This window comes from Mesitornis unicolor, unplaced genomic scaffold (genome assembly GCF_000695765.1).
Source record: "Mesitornis unicolor isolate BGI_N332 unplaced genomic scaffold, ASM69576v1 scaffold16420, whole genome shotgun sequence".
Taxonomy (NCBI): domain Eukaryota; kingdom Metazoa; phylum Chordata; class Aves; order Mesitornithiformes; family Mesitornithidae; genus Mesitornis; species Mesitornis unicolor.
The window spans coordinates 10,767-30,923 of NW_010160437.1; the positions used below are offsets into that span (position 1 = coordinate 10,767).

A 20,157-nucleotide genomic window follows, 5' to 3' on the forward strand; every position below is an offset into this window, starting at 1 on the left:
TTAACCTACTTCCCAACAGCATCAATGGGCAAAAACAAAGCCTTTTGTGCTGCAGAAAACCACGAGTACAGCAGCCCGAATCATCAACATCCTAAGCCCATTCTGATCCACCTCTGCAGACCTTTTATGACATTAATCTCCCCGTAATCTTTCACCGTGCTGATTCGTCATTGAGTGATCTGCTTTTCTGCAGTAACCAAGGGCACCTGGACTGGCGCTAGGGGCCTTTGCAAGAAGGCAGAAGACAAGTACCTTGTTTTTAGCAATGCTTCAGAATGCCAATGGGAAACTTGTCATGTCTGCTGCAGTTCTCACTGTCAAGAGCTGGCCAGGCTTATTTTCTCGTGCAAACAGGAAGGTGGTAAGTGATGGCTCTTAGTTATGTGTGAAACTTGTACATTAAAGAGCTGGAGGCTTTGCTTTGTTCCTCTGGAGTGGGAACCAGGGCATCATCTTCAGCCATGGTTTCTGTGTTTTCAAAGCAATGTGCAACTCCTACTACTGGGTTAAAAATTTCACAAGGTAGTCAAGTTATCAGAGCAGAAAAAGCTGCCTATTTTCAGCAGTGTCTGAAATACAGATACCAGCTTCCTCAGTTCAGTTATTTATCCAGAACACCCAGGAATCCATCAACCTCTCAAGGATAGAGACACTTGTTCAACGCAGTGAGACCAGGTTCTATCTGCTGCTGCCCAGCTTCACGCTAAGAGCATTATCCTCTTTCCCCTCCATACCAAATCCCACAATGCGGCTGAGCCCAAATCCACAACTCCTCAGGAAAACAATAGGAAACAGCACAGAAAAACACCTCTCAGGGTCCCCTCTGGGCTCACTCAGAACAGGATCTTACACACGGACACAAAGAAGTGAAGCGGAGCGTTGTGGGGTTTTAAAAGCAGAACGTAGGTTTATTTACAGTCAAGTTCTTACGGGCAGCTGAATAAATAAAAACTTTGCCCCGTATACTCTCATTCCCCTCTGCAGAAAGTGTCTGAGCATAAGGGCAGGGCAGAGAGATGCCTGCTACAGCAGCTGCCCCCTAACCCAGCCCCTCCGAAGAACACGCTTCCTTAGTAAAACACCACGAGGAAAAGAAGAAAAAGTGCAAATAAAAGGCAATAAAACGCTGGTGGCTTGTCTCGAGGCCCAGACGATGTGGGAAGGTTTGGCTGATAAAGTTACGCCACATCACGGATTTGGATGCTCAGACAGTGACAGAGCAGGTGCTGCTCCACAGCAAGGAAAGGGCTCCAGCGCGGACAGGGATATTGCACGTGTGCTCGAGAAGGGGGCAAGTGGCCTGCAATTGTCAGCACCAAAACAACGGGTTTGGGATTGAGCCCACTGCTCCCCTGTGCTCTACTGACAGCCGCCAGGACAGGACGGATGAACGGAAAACGGGACCGACCACGGGTATATCCACGACATCCCTCAGCACAGCAGCTGAACTTCTCTCCTCACACCCAGGAACCAAACCGCCTGTAGAACAGAAAGATTAAAAATCTCCTGTTTTGCGATACCCACGCGGCTGAGGGGTGCAGAAGTCCCAAAGAACGGACCATTTCCCTAAGGACAGGTGAAACGGATACAAAAAGTTCACATGACAGTGCTGCAGAACCTGTGTCGGGATCAGAGCAGATCTGAATTGAGCTGATCACCCAAAGGCAGAGCTGCCAGAGCCACAGGAGGCTGCTCCAAGGCTGCTCCAACCCTTCAGACCGCCTAGGACCCGGCCACGCTTCGGGCCCTTCTCACCCCATGCCTGAAACTAGGCCACGAGAACCCAACACAGGAGACAGGACACGGATTAAGTCAGCATACACAGTAACCTCTTTCTTCCCAACATTTCCAACTCAGAAGTGCTGCAGATACATTTATGTGACAGGGTATTTGGCACAGCTGTCTGGTGAGGAATCCCGCCAGTATCTTCAGCTCCGCTTGGCGCACAGACACTGCGTGTAAAGGCATGGCCGAGTGGCACTCTCCATCCAGAGCAGCCGATCCCTTGCCGAGTCCAAGTGCCACAGTGCAGTTACGGCCATAGGAAGTCTCTGACTCGGGCTCCTTCTCCATTGCTTTAGAACTTTCCTCTGGAAAGGGAAGCCCGTGCACTTGATAATATCCTCGCTCGGGATGGATCTGGGCTCGGGTCTCCGTTCTGTTCAGCCACGGACCAGCACCACCACACAGAGGCGCTGGACGCTCCGCGCTTCACCCTCCATCCAGTCAGAATTCAGACCACAGCACAGCCTTGTTTCCTTTGTCCACGCTGACCACGTGGGCACCCGCTGGTGACCACGCCACTGCATTGATAGGAGAACTGAAACAGAGCCAGGCGTAAGTTTACAAAAGAGCTGAATTCCACAATAGCCCTGACCACTGGAATGAAACATTCTAGTACTGACTGTCAGAGAAAGCACTTGCTCAACTCTCGAGGGGCTCCTGCTTCTAATAAGCCTAAGAGATACAGCTTCTTCTGAATATATTAAATGTACCTTATTAGAATCGTATCTCAGTTAAAGAAGTGAACAGTAACACACCCAACCTTATTTCAATCAATACCACCATGAATCCACAAAGTATCTGGGCATTAAGAATCCCCACACACCAACAGAAGCTGCAGAGCTGTCTGACTACAATTCTTCCATAGCTCAGCAAGATTCATAACCCAGATTACGTGGCCAGCTTCCCCTCACCTGTGATGCTTTGCAAGCGTCCTCTCCAATTTCCCAGTGAGCACATTCCAAATGTAGAGGGCCCCATCAGCTGAGCCAGCAGCCACATAGTTACCGTCAGGGCTAGGAGGTCAGAGAGGGCGCAGAAGGCAGAGAACAATTTTCAGGTCAGCAATTTATCAGCACACACTACCATTCCACTCACAACTTCCTAAGCAAGCAACTTGGCATTAAATAGTCTTTAAAGAGTTAAGAAGTGTAAGCACTTTGAAATCAGAGAGCATCTAAGACATTGGATCAACATCCGTAGATTTCCTCTTAACCAAGATGAAACCTCGGGCAAGTCACACACTCTGTCTCAGGTTTTCTAGCTGTACATGGGGACAGTGCAGCCAAGCATCACAAATCCCAAGTTCTGCTGGGGACAGACTGATCAGGCATCTTGCTTATATCTGACATTACCTGAACACAACTCTCGTCCAGTCAGAGCCACATTTGAATCCCTGGGCACTGAAAAGACAGAAGCAGGTAACTGTGAATTCACTTACAAGATGGACTTACAAAGAGCGTGGTAGGGATTTCTACGTGGTTCAGAATAAGCTCCAGTATCCCCAGATCACAATTTGCATTTCCTGTACACCCTCCCCTCAATCACATCCAAAAAACCACCCTTCCTTTAGGCCAAAGACTTGTAAGCCAAGCTGCCTTCTTTAAAGAGACAAATGAAGAGATCCACCAGAGCAGATCTTGGTTGTTAAAGAAATCTGGTACCCATGTAGAAGAAAACGTTAGGAGACTGCTGTCTCCATGGGGATACTTCAAACCACCCCAACACTGAGGACAATCCACAACCCAAAGTGGTGAAATTCCCGATGTTCCTGTGGGGAGCACCCTCACCTGAACGTCTGCTTGACGGCAGCGACTCGCAGGTCGACGATCTTCAGCAGATCATCGCGGGAGCACGTCAGGAGCTCCGTTCGCTCCGAGTTCAGGTCCAGAGCTGTGATTCTCCCGAGCAGCTCCAGCTCTTTCACTATGCTTTCAGTCCTAAGGAAAAACAAACATGGAAAGGAAAAAGAATAAACCCAGGTGCAGAAGCCAAACTGCTGCATCAAAACTTGGACCTGTCCTAACGTGGGAGGAGAACAAGGATTACTGGCTCATTCTCACATACTGAGTCTTTACAACAGCCCAATCAGCTTCCAAGCTCAGGAAGAGAAGTTCCCTAGTGCAGACCAAACTCAGAGAGCGATCCCATAACTATTCCTACGCTATAAGCTCTTACAATCCTTTTACCTGATGTCCCAGAATCGAATTTTCTTATCAAAGTGTCCACTCATGACACACTGCTCAGTGCATACGATGTCGTTGCAGCTAGATCCTGCAAACACAGTTTTGATACCTAGGAAGGATAAACAAATGGTGACACACTGAAGTTTATACTGTACAAACTGATGACAAGAGACAGAAAATAACCATTATAACCCCCCCACACACAGTGGCCACACAGAGCAGCGTCCGAGGAGCACCACAGCACAAATTGCCTTAGAATAATCCTGACTTAAGTCCTCAGCAACCTCTCTGCCCTTCTCAATCTCCTTTGCTGTAGCTAATATCCCTTTAAATGCTCCCACGGCAGCTGCTTCACTTCCACTTCGTATTTAGACAGCTATAATTCCCAACTGTTCAACCCCATGAAACTGTCTCCTTGACCTATGCTTGTGGTCCAGGTACCAACCTTGAATATCAGCTTCTCTCTCAGTGCAGTCAGGTCTAAGAGCCATCAGTAGGAAAAAAGCCAAGGAAATAAGGTGTTTCTCCCCAAGGATCCTAGCATTTCCTTCACTGGAGATGCTGAAATGTCTGGTACATTTCCAAGAGACATTTCCACCCACCTCAGGGTTAAAGACTGACCTGGCTCCAAGATTTTAATGGAAGGCCGAAATACCCACTCCCCAACCCGTAAACAAGGGATGCTCACATAACACAGCTGCTGTTCACGTAATAGCATTAACAGCCCTTCCTGCATACGCACGATTTCTTACTCCTATTTCAGGTAACAGGCAGAAAGAATCCGATTACTTCCATAACAACAGAAGATGGCACAGCTGCTAGATTTTGCTATTTTAGACTGCAGGAAGATGAAATAACCTGGCTGATGTCAGGCTTTCAGTTACACTCAGCAGACACACAGAACGTGGACGAAGGACAGAAGCTGGGTTTCCTTACAAACTTTGCTGCGGAGGTCCCAGAGCTTGAGGGTCCGGTCGTGGCTTCCCGAAACGATGCGTGCGTTGTCCAGCAGGAACTTGGCTGACAGGACCTTCCCGCTGTGACCCGTCAGGGTGTGCTGAGGACAAGAGATGCGCATGGTAAAGCTGCAGTTTGGACCTGCTCCCTAGTTCTGCCATTTAACTACTCGAAGTCAGCCTTCCATCATCATTTGCATGTCTACTTCATTGCGTGGAGAAAAATAAATGAATTATGCTAGTTAAACAGACTGATACTGAGGAGTGGTGAATACCATCGAGTTCATGCAGCTGGGAGACACTGCTCACCACTGGCTGCAGCTTCACCACATTCACTTCACATTGCTGAATACTTACACACTAAGTCACAAAACAGATCACGAATAACTGAAATAAGAATTGTGAAAAATAAGAAATCTGTGGCATCTAGTTACATTTTTAACTACTCAAAGACTATCAAATTACACAAAGCCATCTAGGCTCGGGAAACACAACAGAAAAACCCTTAAGAACGGAAAGGAATGGGAGCAAGGTTTGGGGAAAAAAGTAAACCTGCTACACAACAGGAACTCGGGAAGAATGGATCACCAAGCTTTGATTTGCTGTAATCCACACCCAATAGGAGGTTTTGCAGCCCAACAGGAGCTACAAAAGAACCAATACTCTTCACTTTCCTAAATGAGACCTGGTATCTCCACACTGAGAACTACCCAGGGAATTACAATGCAGCTGGAGACTCAGAGCATCAAAGCAGCATCTTCCCAACATAGAAAGTTTAGGAAAAGCATAGGTAGGAATGACAACAGGAAAAACTCTTACAAAGCTGAAAAGAAACTTTTCTTTTGGTGAAAGATTAATCCTTCTTTCAACTAGAGCCAAGTGTCGGAGAAGAACTCGAGTATAAAGGCGTTGGGAGGAGAGGAGGAACCTTTCAAATGACATTGAGAATAAAGCTCAGTGCTTACAGGCTTGCTGCCTTTGAACAGCTAAGGAAAGGACTTATCTTCAAGAAATGCTCCTGACTTCAAAAAAATGGCTCTGTCTTCTGCAGACCCCTCCTTGGATTCAGGCTAAAACACTGAAGTGGTTCTCCATAAACCAGAAGCAGCATTACAATTTCCAGAGGGGGATGCAGAAGTCTACTGGGTTTATGTGACAGGATTTTGCTAGCAGGAGAACTGTGAAAACAGGCAGTAACTGGAGTTTCCTGCAAGGCAGGAAGACCTATACCGTATTTTAGGCCTTACCGTGAAGGCCCTTAGGAGAAATAAAGATCATGTTAACAAAAAAATCATTGGAAGTGTCTGTAAATGTGCTACTTTCAGAACTGCCATGTCCCCATTAGGTAAAACCAAAAACACAGGACAGAAACAGCCCGAGCATGGCTTTGCCTCCAAGGAACTCACCCGTAATCGATTGTCATCAACCGTCCAGATTCTGCTGGCAAAGTCATTTGAAGCCGCTAAGAGGTAAGAGCCCTGTGAACACAAGAGCAATTGGAAACTAATTCTGTAAATTAAACTCAAAAGTACTTCCAAGAAATCATTAAAGCCATATTAGTGCTATATTGCCAAGGGAAAAAAAACACCAAACCAAACCTAAACCCCAAAACCCAGCAGCACATACCAGTGCAGGAAATCCAGGGGAACAACTTCCCAAAAGGCTTTTTCTTCTCATCAAAATGTGAGTGATTTGTAGAACCATGACCACAGATAAAACAAATAACAAGAACCAGATCAGAAAGGACGTTCTCCTCTCCCTTCTGCCCCCAGCTGCTGCAGGGAAGAACCAGACTCCACTCTACCCTCATCTGTTGTGGTCTGCGTTTTTTCTCCTCCGTTTTCATTTTTCAGAGTGAAAACACCTCCATCATCTCCCCCCCCGCTCAGATAGGCCTCGGAGTGGAACCAGCCCAATTCTCGCCACTTGTATCACAACCCTAACATTTTAAACTGATTCCAAAACCTCCATCTGTCTGAAGAGAGGTGAACTGACTTGTTCGTGGCTTTAGGCTCAGGGTTCCTCCAAGTCACTCACGATGGAGAATGGACAACACAAGATCCATCCTGTCCAACTCCAAAGACTTTCATGAATCCTTAAAGCCCCTTAGCATCTCACTTCAAAAGCGCCGAAGCGACTTGCCAAAAGCAGGACTAGTTTCTCCTACAGATTAACAGCACCAGCAAATCCCTATTGAGCTGCTCGGTGTCTAACGGCAGCATCCTTTTGGGTGAGTATCAGCGAAGTTTAGCACAGAGAATCAGCAAACAGAAGAAATAAAGTCAGCTTTGGTCTGCTGCAGCAAAGCACTGTGTTACGGGAGAGGTCTCAGCAGAAAAGTCAGATCATGTGTCCAGTTATAGCCATCCAAGACCCCAAACTCCTTCAAGCAGGACTGTTGGATGCTGCTCCCAGCCATGTCTCCAGCACTTCAGGCTGACATGAACTGAACCCATCACCAGCTGTCAGCAAACGCTCCCCCAGCCACACCATTGCTGTGCTGGGACTGGGGAGCAACTGCTGGGAGAAAAGGCCGTGGAAGTACAAGTCCTGGGACCGTCAGACCTTTTACTGCTCATCACAGACCTCGCCTGTGGAAATGACTTCCACAGGAATCAAGCCTGGGTGGATTTGCTGCTTTCGTGCTGTTGTGCCAGCTTTAGTGTGAAGCTGAAGACCAATTTCTTACTTTAGACAAAACCGAGTGTATTTTATTGTGATTTTATCATAGTATCTTGTAACAGCCAATACCCGAGCTGAATATCATCTTCTGAATTGTAAAGCAAAGATAAGAACTACAGACTGCCACGCATTAAATCAAGATCTTTTGTACCATTTTTAACTATTTGCAGTCACTCTCGTGAGTATTTTTACTCATTTCTTAGGTAACTTTTCAAAGTGTCAGAATGGAAATCGATAGCAGAGCGCAACATAATTCAGTTAATTTATTCCCAGTCACAAACAGTGGATATTGCAGATACTTACAGCACTATCAAACTCTATGCTTGTGATCCCAGCATTACTGCCAGAGAGGGACCCTTTGGGCTCGCACCTATCTGCACAGAGAAAAACAGAACTTAAGTGATGGATTAGAACAGAAACTGATACAAAGTGAAATATGAGGAGTTTGTTTAGCATCCCCCCATACTCCAAAGCAAAACCATTTACCTCCCAGGACTTCCCAAAGCTTCACCCTCCGGTCCATGCCTCCTGTCGCGAGTAACCGGGAGCCAGGGCTGAACTGCACTGCGTTCACCTCCCCATCGTGCGCATCCTGAGGAGGGGAAGGAACAGAACAGCCCCCCCAAACTGGAATTAGCAGGGACCCACAAACCCACAGAAAGCTGGAGAATTTACAGGTTATACAGAGTCACAGCTGCAGATCTTTCAGCAGTATACAGGACACTAAGCCACAGAGTGAAACTTCACTGTGGTTGATGGTGTACAAACAGATCCTTATCTGAAGGATAAAAAAGCACAAACAAAAACACAGCAAGGACTCAGCAGTGATAATCAACTGCCAGAAGTCTTACAGTGCTTCACATGGTTAGGCTTGATAAGGTAAGGCTTTTAAGTTACACCAAACAGAACAAAGTCAGGAAAGGCCAGGAAACAGTAACGGGCAATTTGCTGCAGAAGGAAACTAACTTTTCATTTCTCCACCAAGAGCCAGCCTTGGAACATGATCCAAACATGCAACCACAGAACACCCAAGCCAGGCTTGGGTTAGGAAAGCCTGCTAGAAAACAGCATAACCCATCAATGCACTGGTGGCAGTGCTGCTTTCTGTTGGTGATCACGTTGCCCCAGCACAGCTGTGACCTGAGCAGCACCTTCTCTCACAGAGCCCACCCTTCAGCCGTGGTTCCTGTCTGCAGGTGCAGTGACGCCCCTGCTCTCTCCTGGGGCCATGTTCTGATGCTTGAGTTGGCTGCTCAATGGGGATTCTTCACCTCTGAACACCTATGAGAATGTTAAGATTCCTTCCTTTCCCCCTCCTGGCAGTTTCACAGCTTTATACTACTTCATATCCACACTATTCTTATATATACCACTATTTTATACCCACAGTGTCAGTATCACATTCTTAGTCCATTTTCTGCACTTCTTCTAAAGTATTTTCAGTAACTGCTCTTTCAAAATCAGTTTTCCTGGAAAGCTGTTTTTTATGGAACCTGTTGCTTGAACTTGGTCTGCCAGCTCATGTGGGATCATCCCACTTCAAATCTGGTCTTCCTACAAGTGCAGAAGGGCCACTCAGAACAAAACTGGTCAGAAATCTTGCCTAGAAGCTCTGCCCAAGAGCTATGGCTGAAGTGACCACCTTGTCCTCCTTCCCAGCCCTGCTCTACTCATCTCCAGAAGCGAGGCCAGACTGCTCCCTGTATCTGCCCAACCTCTGGCAGTGCTTGCATTCATTCCTGGCATGCTCTGCTGGACCTGGGCTCCAAACACAAGCTAAACCATAACCCAGATCATCTCTGGAAGGAACACACGCATTGCTAAGACCAGGGGTCACCACAGTCTACTGGGGTTTGCCCCCCTGTGTGGGCGAAACAGGCTGCACTGCTCTTGAACGTTCAGATGACATTACAGAAGATGAAGAGAAAGAGGAAAACACCAGCACCTCTCGCATGGTTCATGAAAACATCACGTATATAGCTTTGCAATACCTTCCATGATTAAATTAGTCACACACCAAAGCCATGAACACCTACTCTGATGTTCCAGCTCAAGGCTGTCACTCATGTTATGACCCTGTTCTCACTTAAGGTAACACTGCTACTCCCTCCACCCCATCTTCTCCGATGGTACCAGGGCAGGCTAGGAACACACATCCTCTGGATGAAAAACATGAGTCATTTCATATCCATAAGATACCCGTATCAGGAATTGGAGTGTCTGAGAAAGCTCAAGAGCTGCGTTACAAGACAGATCACCACAGTATCTTTCATTCAGAAGGCAATGCCCTTCACAGAAACTTAAGTTTGCCCTTGTGGGGCCAAACAACGCACACAGGAGGTCTCAGCTTGAAAACTTGAGATCACACACAACAAATGAAGACACTCCACTACCACAAGCTCCTCTTGACCAGCCCTGTCGGATGACATTCAGCACCACAACTCCCTTCACTGTGGAGAACTGGAACTGAATTAATCCCAAACTATCAGCAATCCCTTCCTCGATCATAGCTCTACTACGGCATGACAGAGCAGGGACTGCTGGGAGCCAGGAGGGTAATGGAGTGCAATTCCCCTGTGCTCTCAGACCTTTTACTCATCATCATCGACCTCAGCAAGACAGACACCAAGCACATTGACTCTTTGAGGCATTTGGGCTCAGAAATAAACGGGATGAGCTATGCTACCAAATCAAGAACTCCTTCTTGTTCGGCAGTGCTAATAGAAAGGGTCTGAGGAGACCATTTCCCACACAGATGGGATTCACCTCCTCCAAAGACAGTCAAAGCAGTGGTAAAAACGAGAACTCCTCCTCTACTTACAAAGACACAAATGGCAGTAGTGGGCACTCTCACTTCTTTACTGGCACCTGGATGTGGCTCCACGTTATCCTGGGGAGCAGGGAACGAGGACAGAGAACGCCTCCTGAGACGAAACAAAGCAGAAATATTTTAACATGAGAAATGAATGCTGCTTTTCTTGAATTCATCCAGACCTGCACATGTCACTTAACTACACTGTACAGCGATTAACAAACAGGGGAAGGAGTTTAAACTGTCTTCTACCCCATCTTTCAAAAACTACATTTGTCACATAGCACTACATCCACTTGTGGCTTTAGATATTTCATAACACACCAGATAAGCCTCCTGAACTCATGACTGACCTCATTTTGGAGCATTTCTTTTTAACAGGAAAGAGAAACACGGGAGTGATTGCAGCTGGAGAGACTGCAGCTCTAACACTACATCTAGGGAGACCCAACACCATTGCAGCACTACATTCCAGGCAGCAAAATGCTCCCTTCAGCAGCTCTGGCTGCAGCATTTAAGCAAAGACATCCACTCAATGCAGAGCTGGACTTAAAACTGACTCCACTCTGGGCACTAAGTGCAGAACCCAGGGACTTATTTTAAACAACCCTATTAAAGGAGCAAAGTGCAGTGGAAAGTAAGAGCAAACCCCACGTATTCTCTCCACAAAGAGGGGCTCGTTGCCTCTCTGCCTGCAGTTTCTAGCCCGTGTTTTCAATATCTGAAATCTCATCGGGATAATGCAGCTGGGTGCCACGTTACTTCACTGGAACACATTCACATGCTGGACTAAGAGCAGATAATGTTGTCACCTGGCAGCATCAGCAGACTGATGTCCCAAAAGGGGAGACTCAGACAGACTGGAGGGAAAGGTCAGAGGTCAGCACACGGCAAGATGGAAGAAACAGGAAGTTGAGGAGAACGAAAAAGAAAAAAAAAAGAAAGGCAGAAGCTAGAAGAAAGGCCGAAATTTCTCGTTCGTATTCCCTGCATTACCCAGATTTTGGTGTACATTGAAACCAATACACAAAACAAAGAGGTGAAAGTGGTCTAACCTACCCAAAGATATTAGTGATAGAGTCCAGAAGGCCTCCAGCTGGCTGGGAGAGTCGCTTACTGAAGGAGGGGAGGACAGGTTTAAACCTTGTGAGTAGCTTCTCCACACAAAGATCAATACAAACACATTTCATAGCAACAAGTCTCTGGAAAGACTCCCTCCCCTGCAGACCCCATCCAAAGACAGAAGCACCAAAGGCAGGCAGCAGTTCAAAAGCCACCAGTAACTACAACTCAGAGCATCATCTGTGAGTCAGGTTTCTTCCATTTCCCTCAGCTTCCACCCTGTGAATTACTGGGTTTAGACAGAATAGTCTGCCAAGTCTGAAGTTTCAACTAAATCCATGCTCATGTAACCACCTCTTACTTTCCACTCACTGCTATTTCATCTCAGTCAAGATATTTTCAGCATTTCAGGTAAATCAAAAGGTGCAGCTATTTGTAAAATCATGCTGCTAGCCTGTATAGTAACAGAGATATGACACAACAGGCACTGCAATACCCATTTTGTTGTCTACTTTGCTTTTAAGCCTCTGTTTTTAAGATTAGAGACAGATTTTTCAGGCATTAGTTCAATTTATTTCAAACAGCAAAGGAAAACCAGAGCGTATCTAGAGCATGGTAACAGAACACAGCACATGAGCTTCATCTGCTCTGGTGGAAGTACTACACTGCGTCCCAGCTAACAGCAAGTAAAACCTGTACGTAACATTCCCAAAGTTGTTTCAACTCTCACAGCCCTTGTTCCTCCTCAATGACACGACACAAACCCCTCTCGGTCTACAAACCTGGACGTTCGGCTGATGGCTCGCACCGGAGAGGTCTCCTCGGCTGTGTCAGAGGTTTCGTCTGCAAGCACTTCAATATCGTCATCCCTGCTGGAGTGAGAGAACACACCTCCTTTTCAGTCAGAAACAGCTCCCTGGGGAAAGCACCCACCGATGGACATGAACCGAACGGACAACACTGCTCCAGGGTCTGTCAGCCTGCACCCACCCCACCTCTGGGCGGGCTCAGCTGTCGTAACACACGGGTAGATCCAGACAACGCAAACCCTGCTCTGGCAGTCGCTGCCAGAGATCCTACGTTCAACATCCAGTGGCTGAGAACACGGCCATGCAGCTTCATTTTGGGGTTTTTTCCCTCTTCACTGACAACAGGGCTGGCTGCTCTACCACCCCACACTGATGGTGAGTTGCAGCACTGCATACAGCGTTACAAGGACCTGTCGCTACTGACTTTGCTACAGCGTGAACTGCATTTGTGAAACAGCCAAAGAACAGCAGAGACACGAGTTATTGCCATCCACTTTCACAGCACCTTTCCTGCTGTTCCAGAACAAGGAACTATTAAAAAAACAAAGCACCAGAGCTTGAATGTTTGCTCTTCATCCACACTGAAGGCATCCGATACTTTCTACACTGCTGTAGTTCAGGTGCTGCTTCGTTATGTACGAGGGGTGTTTTGGGACACCTCATTGAGGTGTTGGTGTACAACCACCACAAGTGTGAGGATCCCATACATACACCACAAGTGAATCCAGCTGAACTGCTCAGCTCACGCTACAAGCCTTCTCTCCATTAGTCACCATGGGCTCTGACAGCCTGCTGTTTTCCCCCAGTGACCATCTTTCCTCCACTGCTGATTCTGCAGAACAAACTATTTTTAAACACGCTCTATCAACCTGATGGCATTTGACTGAACGGGAAGTTTAAATTCTGCTCTTAAGTAGGAATGAACCAATTCCTGCCATCAGATAACGCTCAGCTGCAAAAAAAAAAAAATGAAGAGGATAGGAGCATTTTTAATCTCTTTTCAGATTATAGCTGCACTTGAAGTTCTAAGATTTTGGAGGACAGTGTATGTGAAAAGGCTATGGAAAAGTCCATACTCTGATTGAAAGTATCAGGCTGACATTGCAATAAAACACTACCAAGTTCTGCTGGTTTCTTTTTTAAAATCTAAAGTTTGAACTATTAAAATTGCACGCAGCAAAAACCCCTTGTGTTAACTTCAGATATTTCTGAAGCGAGTACAAACATCAGTGCACGCTCCTCGAAATGTTGCAGTTTTCCCCTTCAGCGAGCAGCACACTTACACAACACAAAGCCTCTAAAATTACCAAGTCAAATACGAATTAAAAACATCTGTGAAGCAGAGTTTGAGGAATTCACAGAAGCAATTATTTTCTAATTTTTTTTTTAAACGGGCTCTCTTTTCAACTTCTCAGTGCATCATATCCAATTATTTATGAAATACCAAGACCATCATCCCCACCACAAGAAGTAAAATATCCAAGCTGTTGTGCTACAGCTACCTCTGAGTTCAGCTCTACGATACGAAGGTCCCACTTTGGATAATGGAGAGGAAGAAGCTTAACAGGGAAAGCAGCCACAGATATTACAGGCACGTTTCCCCTCTCAGTGCGACATTATTTATTGAAGAGTTCAATATTCTAAGATACTGTGTGTGTTCACATCAGGTAATTTGGAGAAAAGGGCTATCGCTATTCTTACGAGCTGGGAAAACTGAGGTGAGCGGTGATCTGGTCATGGAGAGTCAGCCCTCAATAGCTCAGGGAACGGCAGCATTTCAACAGTTCTATAAAAGAAAAGCTACCTAGTTCTAACTAGCATTGTTATTCTAACTGCTGCATTGCTAACTGCAGTACCCATTTCCTTCTCAAATGCTACAAAAGCTGTCTCATACTGTTTTTGTGTGTCCTTCCTACCTACCCCAGACTGTGGCATGGGCCTGCTTCAGAGCAGATGCAGTACTCCTACCCTGTGCAAGGCCATGCAGCACAGAGACCCAACATGATGATGTGGTGCTAATACAAAGAGAACAGATATCAAGGAAAAGCCTGCACGCTGAAGGCTGTCTCAGTGCTTTCCAGTAACAACACAGCAGGTGCCGTTTTCCTGCCCTTGGCAAAAACAAGTGCCCTTAACCTTATCAACCTGGTGCAAAGCACCTACACCATCCACTGCTCGCTTCAGTCAGCCGATTAAATACCGCCCAGGAGCAAACCCAGCAGTGAAAAGAACAAGACACTAGAGATATTTCTCTCTGGCTGGCCAGGAAAAGTAACTCCACATCTAGCTGGTTCTTCCTACAGAATAAATCTCTCCCAGTATAGAAATTATCAGTATCTTCTCATCCATATTAACTCATTCAGTACCTGTTCCTACAGGAAATCCTTGGACATATTTGTAGTCTAACACTCAAAAATGCAGGCACCTCCAGAGCTTATTGCTTCATGACTGAAGAACTATTCTGAAGACCAAAGGCACCAGATAACAAGTGTTTTTACGTGGAGATAAGTACATATAATCACTCTATGAACCATTCTTAGGACTTTCAGTCCAAGGATCTACTTTGAGTCATAACAGAGCTCCTTCTTCTGGAAGTTCAGTAAGGGAAAGCTACTGCACATTTTTTACTTTACACAACAGTTTAAGCACTCCTCTACAACACCAAATTTAGAAATAACAAAGATACCATTTGTCATGCATCTGCACAAAACTGAAGCATGAAGAGATGAAGGAGCCTCTGTAAATCAAGACTGCTTACGGTTCAACAGGCAGGGGTTCTTTGGCAGCTTCTGCTAGCTCCTTCTGCAGCCTGGCTTGTCGTCTCCTAGGAAAAGGAAAGTACTGGTATTTAACAAACAAACAAACAAAACCCAGCACAGCACACACAAGTCCTTAATCCCATTCCAGAGGTCACCCTGCAGAGTTTGGATTCAAAAAGATTTCAGAAAAAATCCAACCACTGCCCTGATGTTATCCTGCTTTTCAAGACAGCGCAGAAGAGGTCATTTCCTTACTGTGGACAGCAAAGGACAAGATCAACTGAGCGGGGCAATAAGGCAAAGTGTAAGTGTACCCATGGCCCTGTATGACCCACACAAATTCAGACTTGCTTGGAGTACAAAGACCTGCAAAAACAATGACTATGTTAGGAAAGAGGTTACCCAACTGTCCAATACTGAGAGACTTGTCCTATGGCTCCTAGTGTCCATCTGTGGTTAGCTGGGAAGTAAGCTGAAGCAATTCAGAAGAAAAATTCTTATTTTGCAAGGCAGAAAAAAGCACAAACTTATTTTTGCAAGTTACACATGGCTCAGTCTCATGGCAGCTTCTCCTTTTAGCAGAAAGCAAAGTACGCTTAGCCAATTTCAGTTTAAAAAGGACAAAACTAGGAGTAGTACCGAGATGCAACAGGAACAAGAGAAGTCCAATCTAATACCGGCAAAAAACCCACAGTTTTTATGTGATTTATGATGCTCAGGTCATAGTTAAATGTTGCTCAAGAAACAAAACAACATCTTATTCATTTGAAAGAGGAATGTTTCCACAGAGCATCTGTGCCAGACAAAAGAAGACCGTGAAGTTCTGGACTCTCATTGTGTTGTGCGAGAACACAGAGATCTGAGATCAAACTAGACCTGGTTTTATCCTCTGCACTCACAAGGATTCAAAAATACACTGGGAAGTAACTCATCACACAGAGGTCATCAGTCTCACCTTGAATCCTTTTCATTTTCCGCATTCAAACGATTGGCTTCTTGTGCTTTCTCTGCCATCCAACGCGAGACCAGCTCCTGGTTGTCTTCGGTAGTTTTCCTCAGTTTCTCCTCCAAGGCATTAAAGGTGATCTGGAGGGCATCGTATTCATCTTTCAGGGTCTGATTGGCTCGCTCGAGGTCTTGCAGTTTGCTCCGCAATTCCTGGCACTCTGTTTCCAGCTCAGAGATCTTCTGCAAATACTCTGCAATCCTGGAACGGCAACAAAGTACACAGAACCATGAGGGTCTCCTCTGGGATCTGCATCATCCACCACCGTGCTACTTGTACAATGCCTAACAGAGGCATTTTTAGCTATAGCGAAGATTCCTAGAGAACACTAACACAATAAATAGCCAGAAATCTTGATCTCATACCAACCGCGCAGGCGAAACAGTTCCTACTCACTTTGCTTCATTCATTTGCATCTCTTTGTCCTTCTGCTGCATTTGGTTATTCAGATCAATCACGGACTGGGCCAGCTAAGGAGAGGAGAAAATCACATTACAAAATGCAGGGATACCACCTGGACAGCACACACCGAGCAGCAACCAGCTGGAGTACAGACCAAGCTAACAGCACAGGCAGGAAGATACCTTGCAGGTCTTCCTTCACAGCTTTCTAAAAAGATGTGCTTACTGTCCCTGTTACACACACCATTAAATCAGGGAACTCACTTTCAAAAACGTCACTCCCACCTTCTCCCTATCAAAGCCTGCAGCACCACTCAGGCACTGACTCCTGGACTCATTCAATCCACTGCTGTGGTTTCTAAAAACCCACTTATGCTGACGAAGCATCCCCATCTTCCCATTAAAACATTAAAAAATCTCAGAGCTTCCAGGACTCCCTGCTGCATCTACGTGGCAGAACCAGGACGCCCTTTTCAGGCACTTTCAACCTCTGTTTAAGCTTATTTTTCTATTCTTTTACAGCAGTGGTCCTGTCAAATAAAACCACCTATGCCCTCAAAGTCTTTTCAGTGTAGATCTAGTGGTCGTATGCAACTCTAAACTGGATCAATTCCTTCCTCCTCTAATAATTAGAGTTAAAAACCTATTCATAAGTCTATTCATGAGACACAAAATTAAGCACTCTTTAGAAATCATGCTACACTGACAGTGTAAGCTCTTCTTTCCTGGCTGTCAGTTTTAAAGACCAACCATCTCTGGTTGATTTTGACCATCAACATGGAGAGCTCAACAAGGCTGCACGTGAAATTCTGAAGAAATTATGATGAATAAGCTTGGTCAAACTGAGGTGGTGCTCACAAAGGGCTACGTATGGACCACACAGAACCCAGGATTTTCTAACCTCGCCACGTTTCTTATGCAGCTCTGTCAGCTCCTCCTGATGCTTTATCTTCAGCTGTGCCAGCTCCTGCAGCTGAGCATCATTCCAGGTGCCATCGTGTCCTGGACTGGAACAGGAGAGAGGAAGAGGAGTCACAAACTGGAGTCCAATCGCTCCTGTGCCTTGGCCAGTGAGCATCAAGACATCGCCTCCCTTGGGTTTTCTACACCACATCAGAGATACAGGTCATTCACAACAAACCAAACCACAACACGCTTCTCACCAACCTAAACACCATCATGTAGTACCGGAAAATTAAGTTTACTGAGGACTCAATTTACCTTTTTGTCCATTTCTAAACCAGAATTCAAACTCCAATGAAAGATAACCAGCCTCTGCCTAAATTACCATGAGGGCAAACGAGTACAGTCCCCAAATTCTAGAAGAATTACAAATATTCTACCAATTCCAATTTGGTTTGGAGTGAGCTGGTGGACCCTGAAGATGCTAGGTGTGCAGAGAGGGCATAATAGAGAGTACAGAATCCAAAGCCAGGGAACTAAGGGTATAGTCCCAGGCCCTCGGGTTTATTATGTTAACTATGTTCTAGCTGCTTCTTACGTGAAAGTTTTGGGGTATTCTTGCCTTGGCCTTAAGGTAAGGAAAAGCCATTTTCCTCAGCTATCTACGATGAGGGAATTCATTCTGTTTCCAAAAACTGTCATATACAGAGGCCAGGACCAGAGTTTAGCTCAGAATTTACTTTGAGGAGACTGCTTCTGTGCAGTTCTTTCCATGCTCATCTTCTCCAGCCTCATCTCTCAGAGCAGGTGTTCAACCAGGGTCAGATTCCCACGGTTTGAGACAACTGCAGTCACAAGAAAGCTTCTGGGAACTCTCACATGAGCGTCAGCTCCAGCCTGCTGGCCAAATGCTGACATTTTACCTGCAGTTCCTGCAAATTCAGGAGTTCCTCCTCTCCTTATGAGTAACAGCACACAATAGCCTTAACTATACTTGTTTATTTTGTAGCCCAATTAGACACAAACGTACAGCTTTGCGTTACACAGCAAAAAGAGCTTCAACAGAAGCAGCAACATCTACAGAAGCGGGAAATTCTGAGCTACCTAGCACTGCCTTTTCCTCAGTTACCCCAAGAGCAGAACCCAACAGCCTTTACCTGCTGGGATTTACATGCCAAAGCACACACCAGTAACACACTGGTTTGCTGTGGATTCCAATGCCAACAGAATAAGCAGCACAACCCCTCCCTGCAGCACTGGAATGCTATTACCAGGTGAGAGAAGAAGTTTCCTGAAAAAGCCCTGCTAGAAGCAGGCAGCAGACACCTTCTTGTTAGCATACGGTGCTTGTTTAGGACTGACATTTGGCAATCATGATTTCTTCCACGATAACACAAACTGAAAGAAACCAAGATGTGGGTTTCTGCCTGCACTGCAACGAGATCAAACCATTTCAAGTGTTGTTAGAAACTAACACCAGGCAAGCATTACAAGCATCATGAGGTAAACAGATCACAAGCAGAAACTCATTCTAGTGCACCTCCACACCCTGAGTTTGTGATAATTTAATTTCTGTCCAAAACTCGGTCAGATCTTTCTGCCCTGTTTACTGTAAACACACTGTAACCTAACCACATGCTTAGAGTCAGTTATAATTTAAAGTTCAATAGATTTCCCAGCTTGTCTGACTCCAAGTTACTGCAGTAACCTAGAGGCTGTTTGTGTAATACGCGGTTTAGGTGACAGTGTGCACGACAGGCAGCTGACTGACAGAAAAGGAACTTCAAATACCTGATCTCGTGTCTGCTCTGCATGTCATATTTTTCTGCTTGCAGCTTATCAGCCAGCACCGCATGAAGGTCTGACTTCTCCAGTAGCTTGTTATCTGGAAGGGCAAACAGTGCAATTGAGACGATAACCAAAAAGCAAAACCAGATTCCCCCTCTCTTCTTCTGCCAGCTACAACCTAGTACTCTGAATAACTCTGACACAACCACAGGCATCCACCACATCATCATGCGCTCCTCGCCAATGCCAGCAGGCCAAGGCAATATTCAGTTACAGCTCTAAGAATTCCTTCTTAATGTGTGGGACCGGTCTTATTAATGTTAAACAGAGAGGCTGCTTGAGAGTATTGCTATCTGCTAAAAGAGAAGGGGTTCAAAGTTCAAACTCTTGCTAGTCCCTCAAGTGATAGCAACGAGCAAAAGAGAACTGGTCACATCCAACAGAGCCTTGCTGAGATTTGTTTGCCTTTCCCCAAATCACATAAATCATCACAGCCAGCAGCACTCGGTGATCCTCCATCTGCTCCTGTCACAGCCGAGGCAGGAGAGGGACGGGCAAGCGAGCACTGCATAGAAAGTGCTGGCCCTGAACAGCTCCAAATCTGACAAAAGAGCAGGATCAGGGTCAACAGCACTGTCGTTCTCAACCCCACCAACGTCTGAGCAGGAGCTGTGCACACAATTCAGACATTCAGTCACTGTCCACAGCACGGACTCAGTGCAGTCTGTGAGGGAACTGAGAAAAGCGACTACCTATTTCCCTTCATAATGCAGAAACCCCAACTTTTCTCGGTTTTAACAAACACCTCCCAAACTGGCTTCTGAAAAAGAAGCAGAGGTTGGACTGGATGATCCCTGTGGTCCCTTCCCACCTGGTATTCTATGATTTTATAATTCTACGAAATACGCGAGGCCTCAGGGGCCCTTGACCCCCGCGTTTTCCCCCCTTTCCGAGGGGGGGGAAAGAAAAGCGTCTCCCGGCCTGACCCCCGCCGCGACAGCCGCGCCGCCC

General features: G+C 46.0%; 1 protein-coding gene across 2 annotated transcripts; it reads right to left on the reverse strand.

Annotated features, from left to right (window-relative positions):
• Nucleotides 1-1,725: 1,725 nt before the first annotated feature.
• ATG16L1 (autophagy related 16-like 1 (S. cerevisiae)) lies at nt 1,726-19,235 on the reverse strand. 2 transcript variants are annotated; one of them, XM_010190015.1, is made up of 17 exons: nt 19,150-19,235; nt 17,357-17,462; nt 16,451-16,524; nt 16,004-16,255; nt 15,048-15,113; nt 12,263-12,349; nt 11,478-11,534; nt 10,428-10,530; nt 8,093-8,198; nt 7,910-7,980; nt 6,331-6,402; nt 4,905-5,025; nt 3,972-4,077; nt 3,573-3,722; nt 3,138-3,185; nt 2,697-2,798; nt 1,726-2,320 (listed from the first exon to the last, which is right to left on the reverse strand). In XM_010190015.1, exons 1-17 carry the CDS (start codon nt 19,170-19,172, stop codon nt 2,227-2,229), a joined length of 1,638 nt encoding a protein of 545 aa, XP_010188317.1. In that variant the 5' UTR covers nt 19,173-19,235; the 3' UTR covers nt 1,726-2,226. The 2 variants fall into 2 exon arrangements, with proteins under 2 accessions (XP_010188317.1, XP_010188325.1); XM_010190023.1 differs by lacking the exon at nt 11,478-11,534.
• Nucleotides 19,236-20,157: the final 922 nt, after the last annotated feature.

Excerpts from the sequence above, each read along its gene's own strand:
- ATG16L1 (XM_010190015.1), bottom strand. The coding sequence starts at position 19,172 with ATGCAGAGCAGACACGAGATCAG. Across the intron at positions 15,114-16,003 it reads GAAAATGAAAAGGATTCAAG|GAGACGACAAGCCAGGCTGC; the intron begins GTGAGACTGATG and ends TCCTTTTCCTAG. Across the intron at positions 2,321-2,696 it reads ACGCTTGCAAAGCATCACAG|TTCTCCTATCAATGCAGTGG; the intron begins GTGAGGGGAAGC and ends GCTCTGTTTCAG.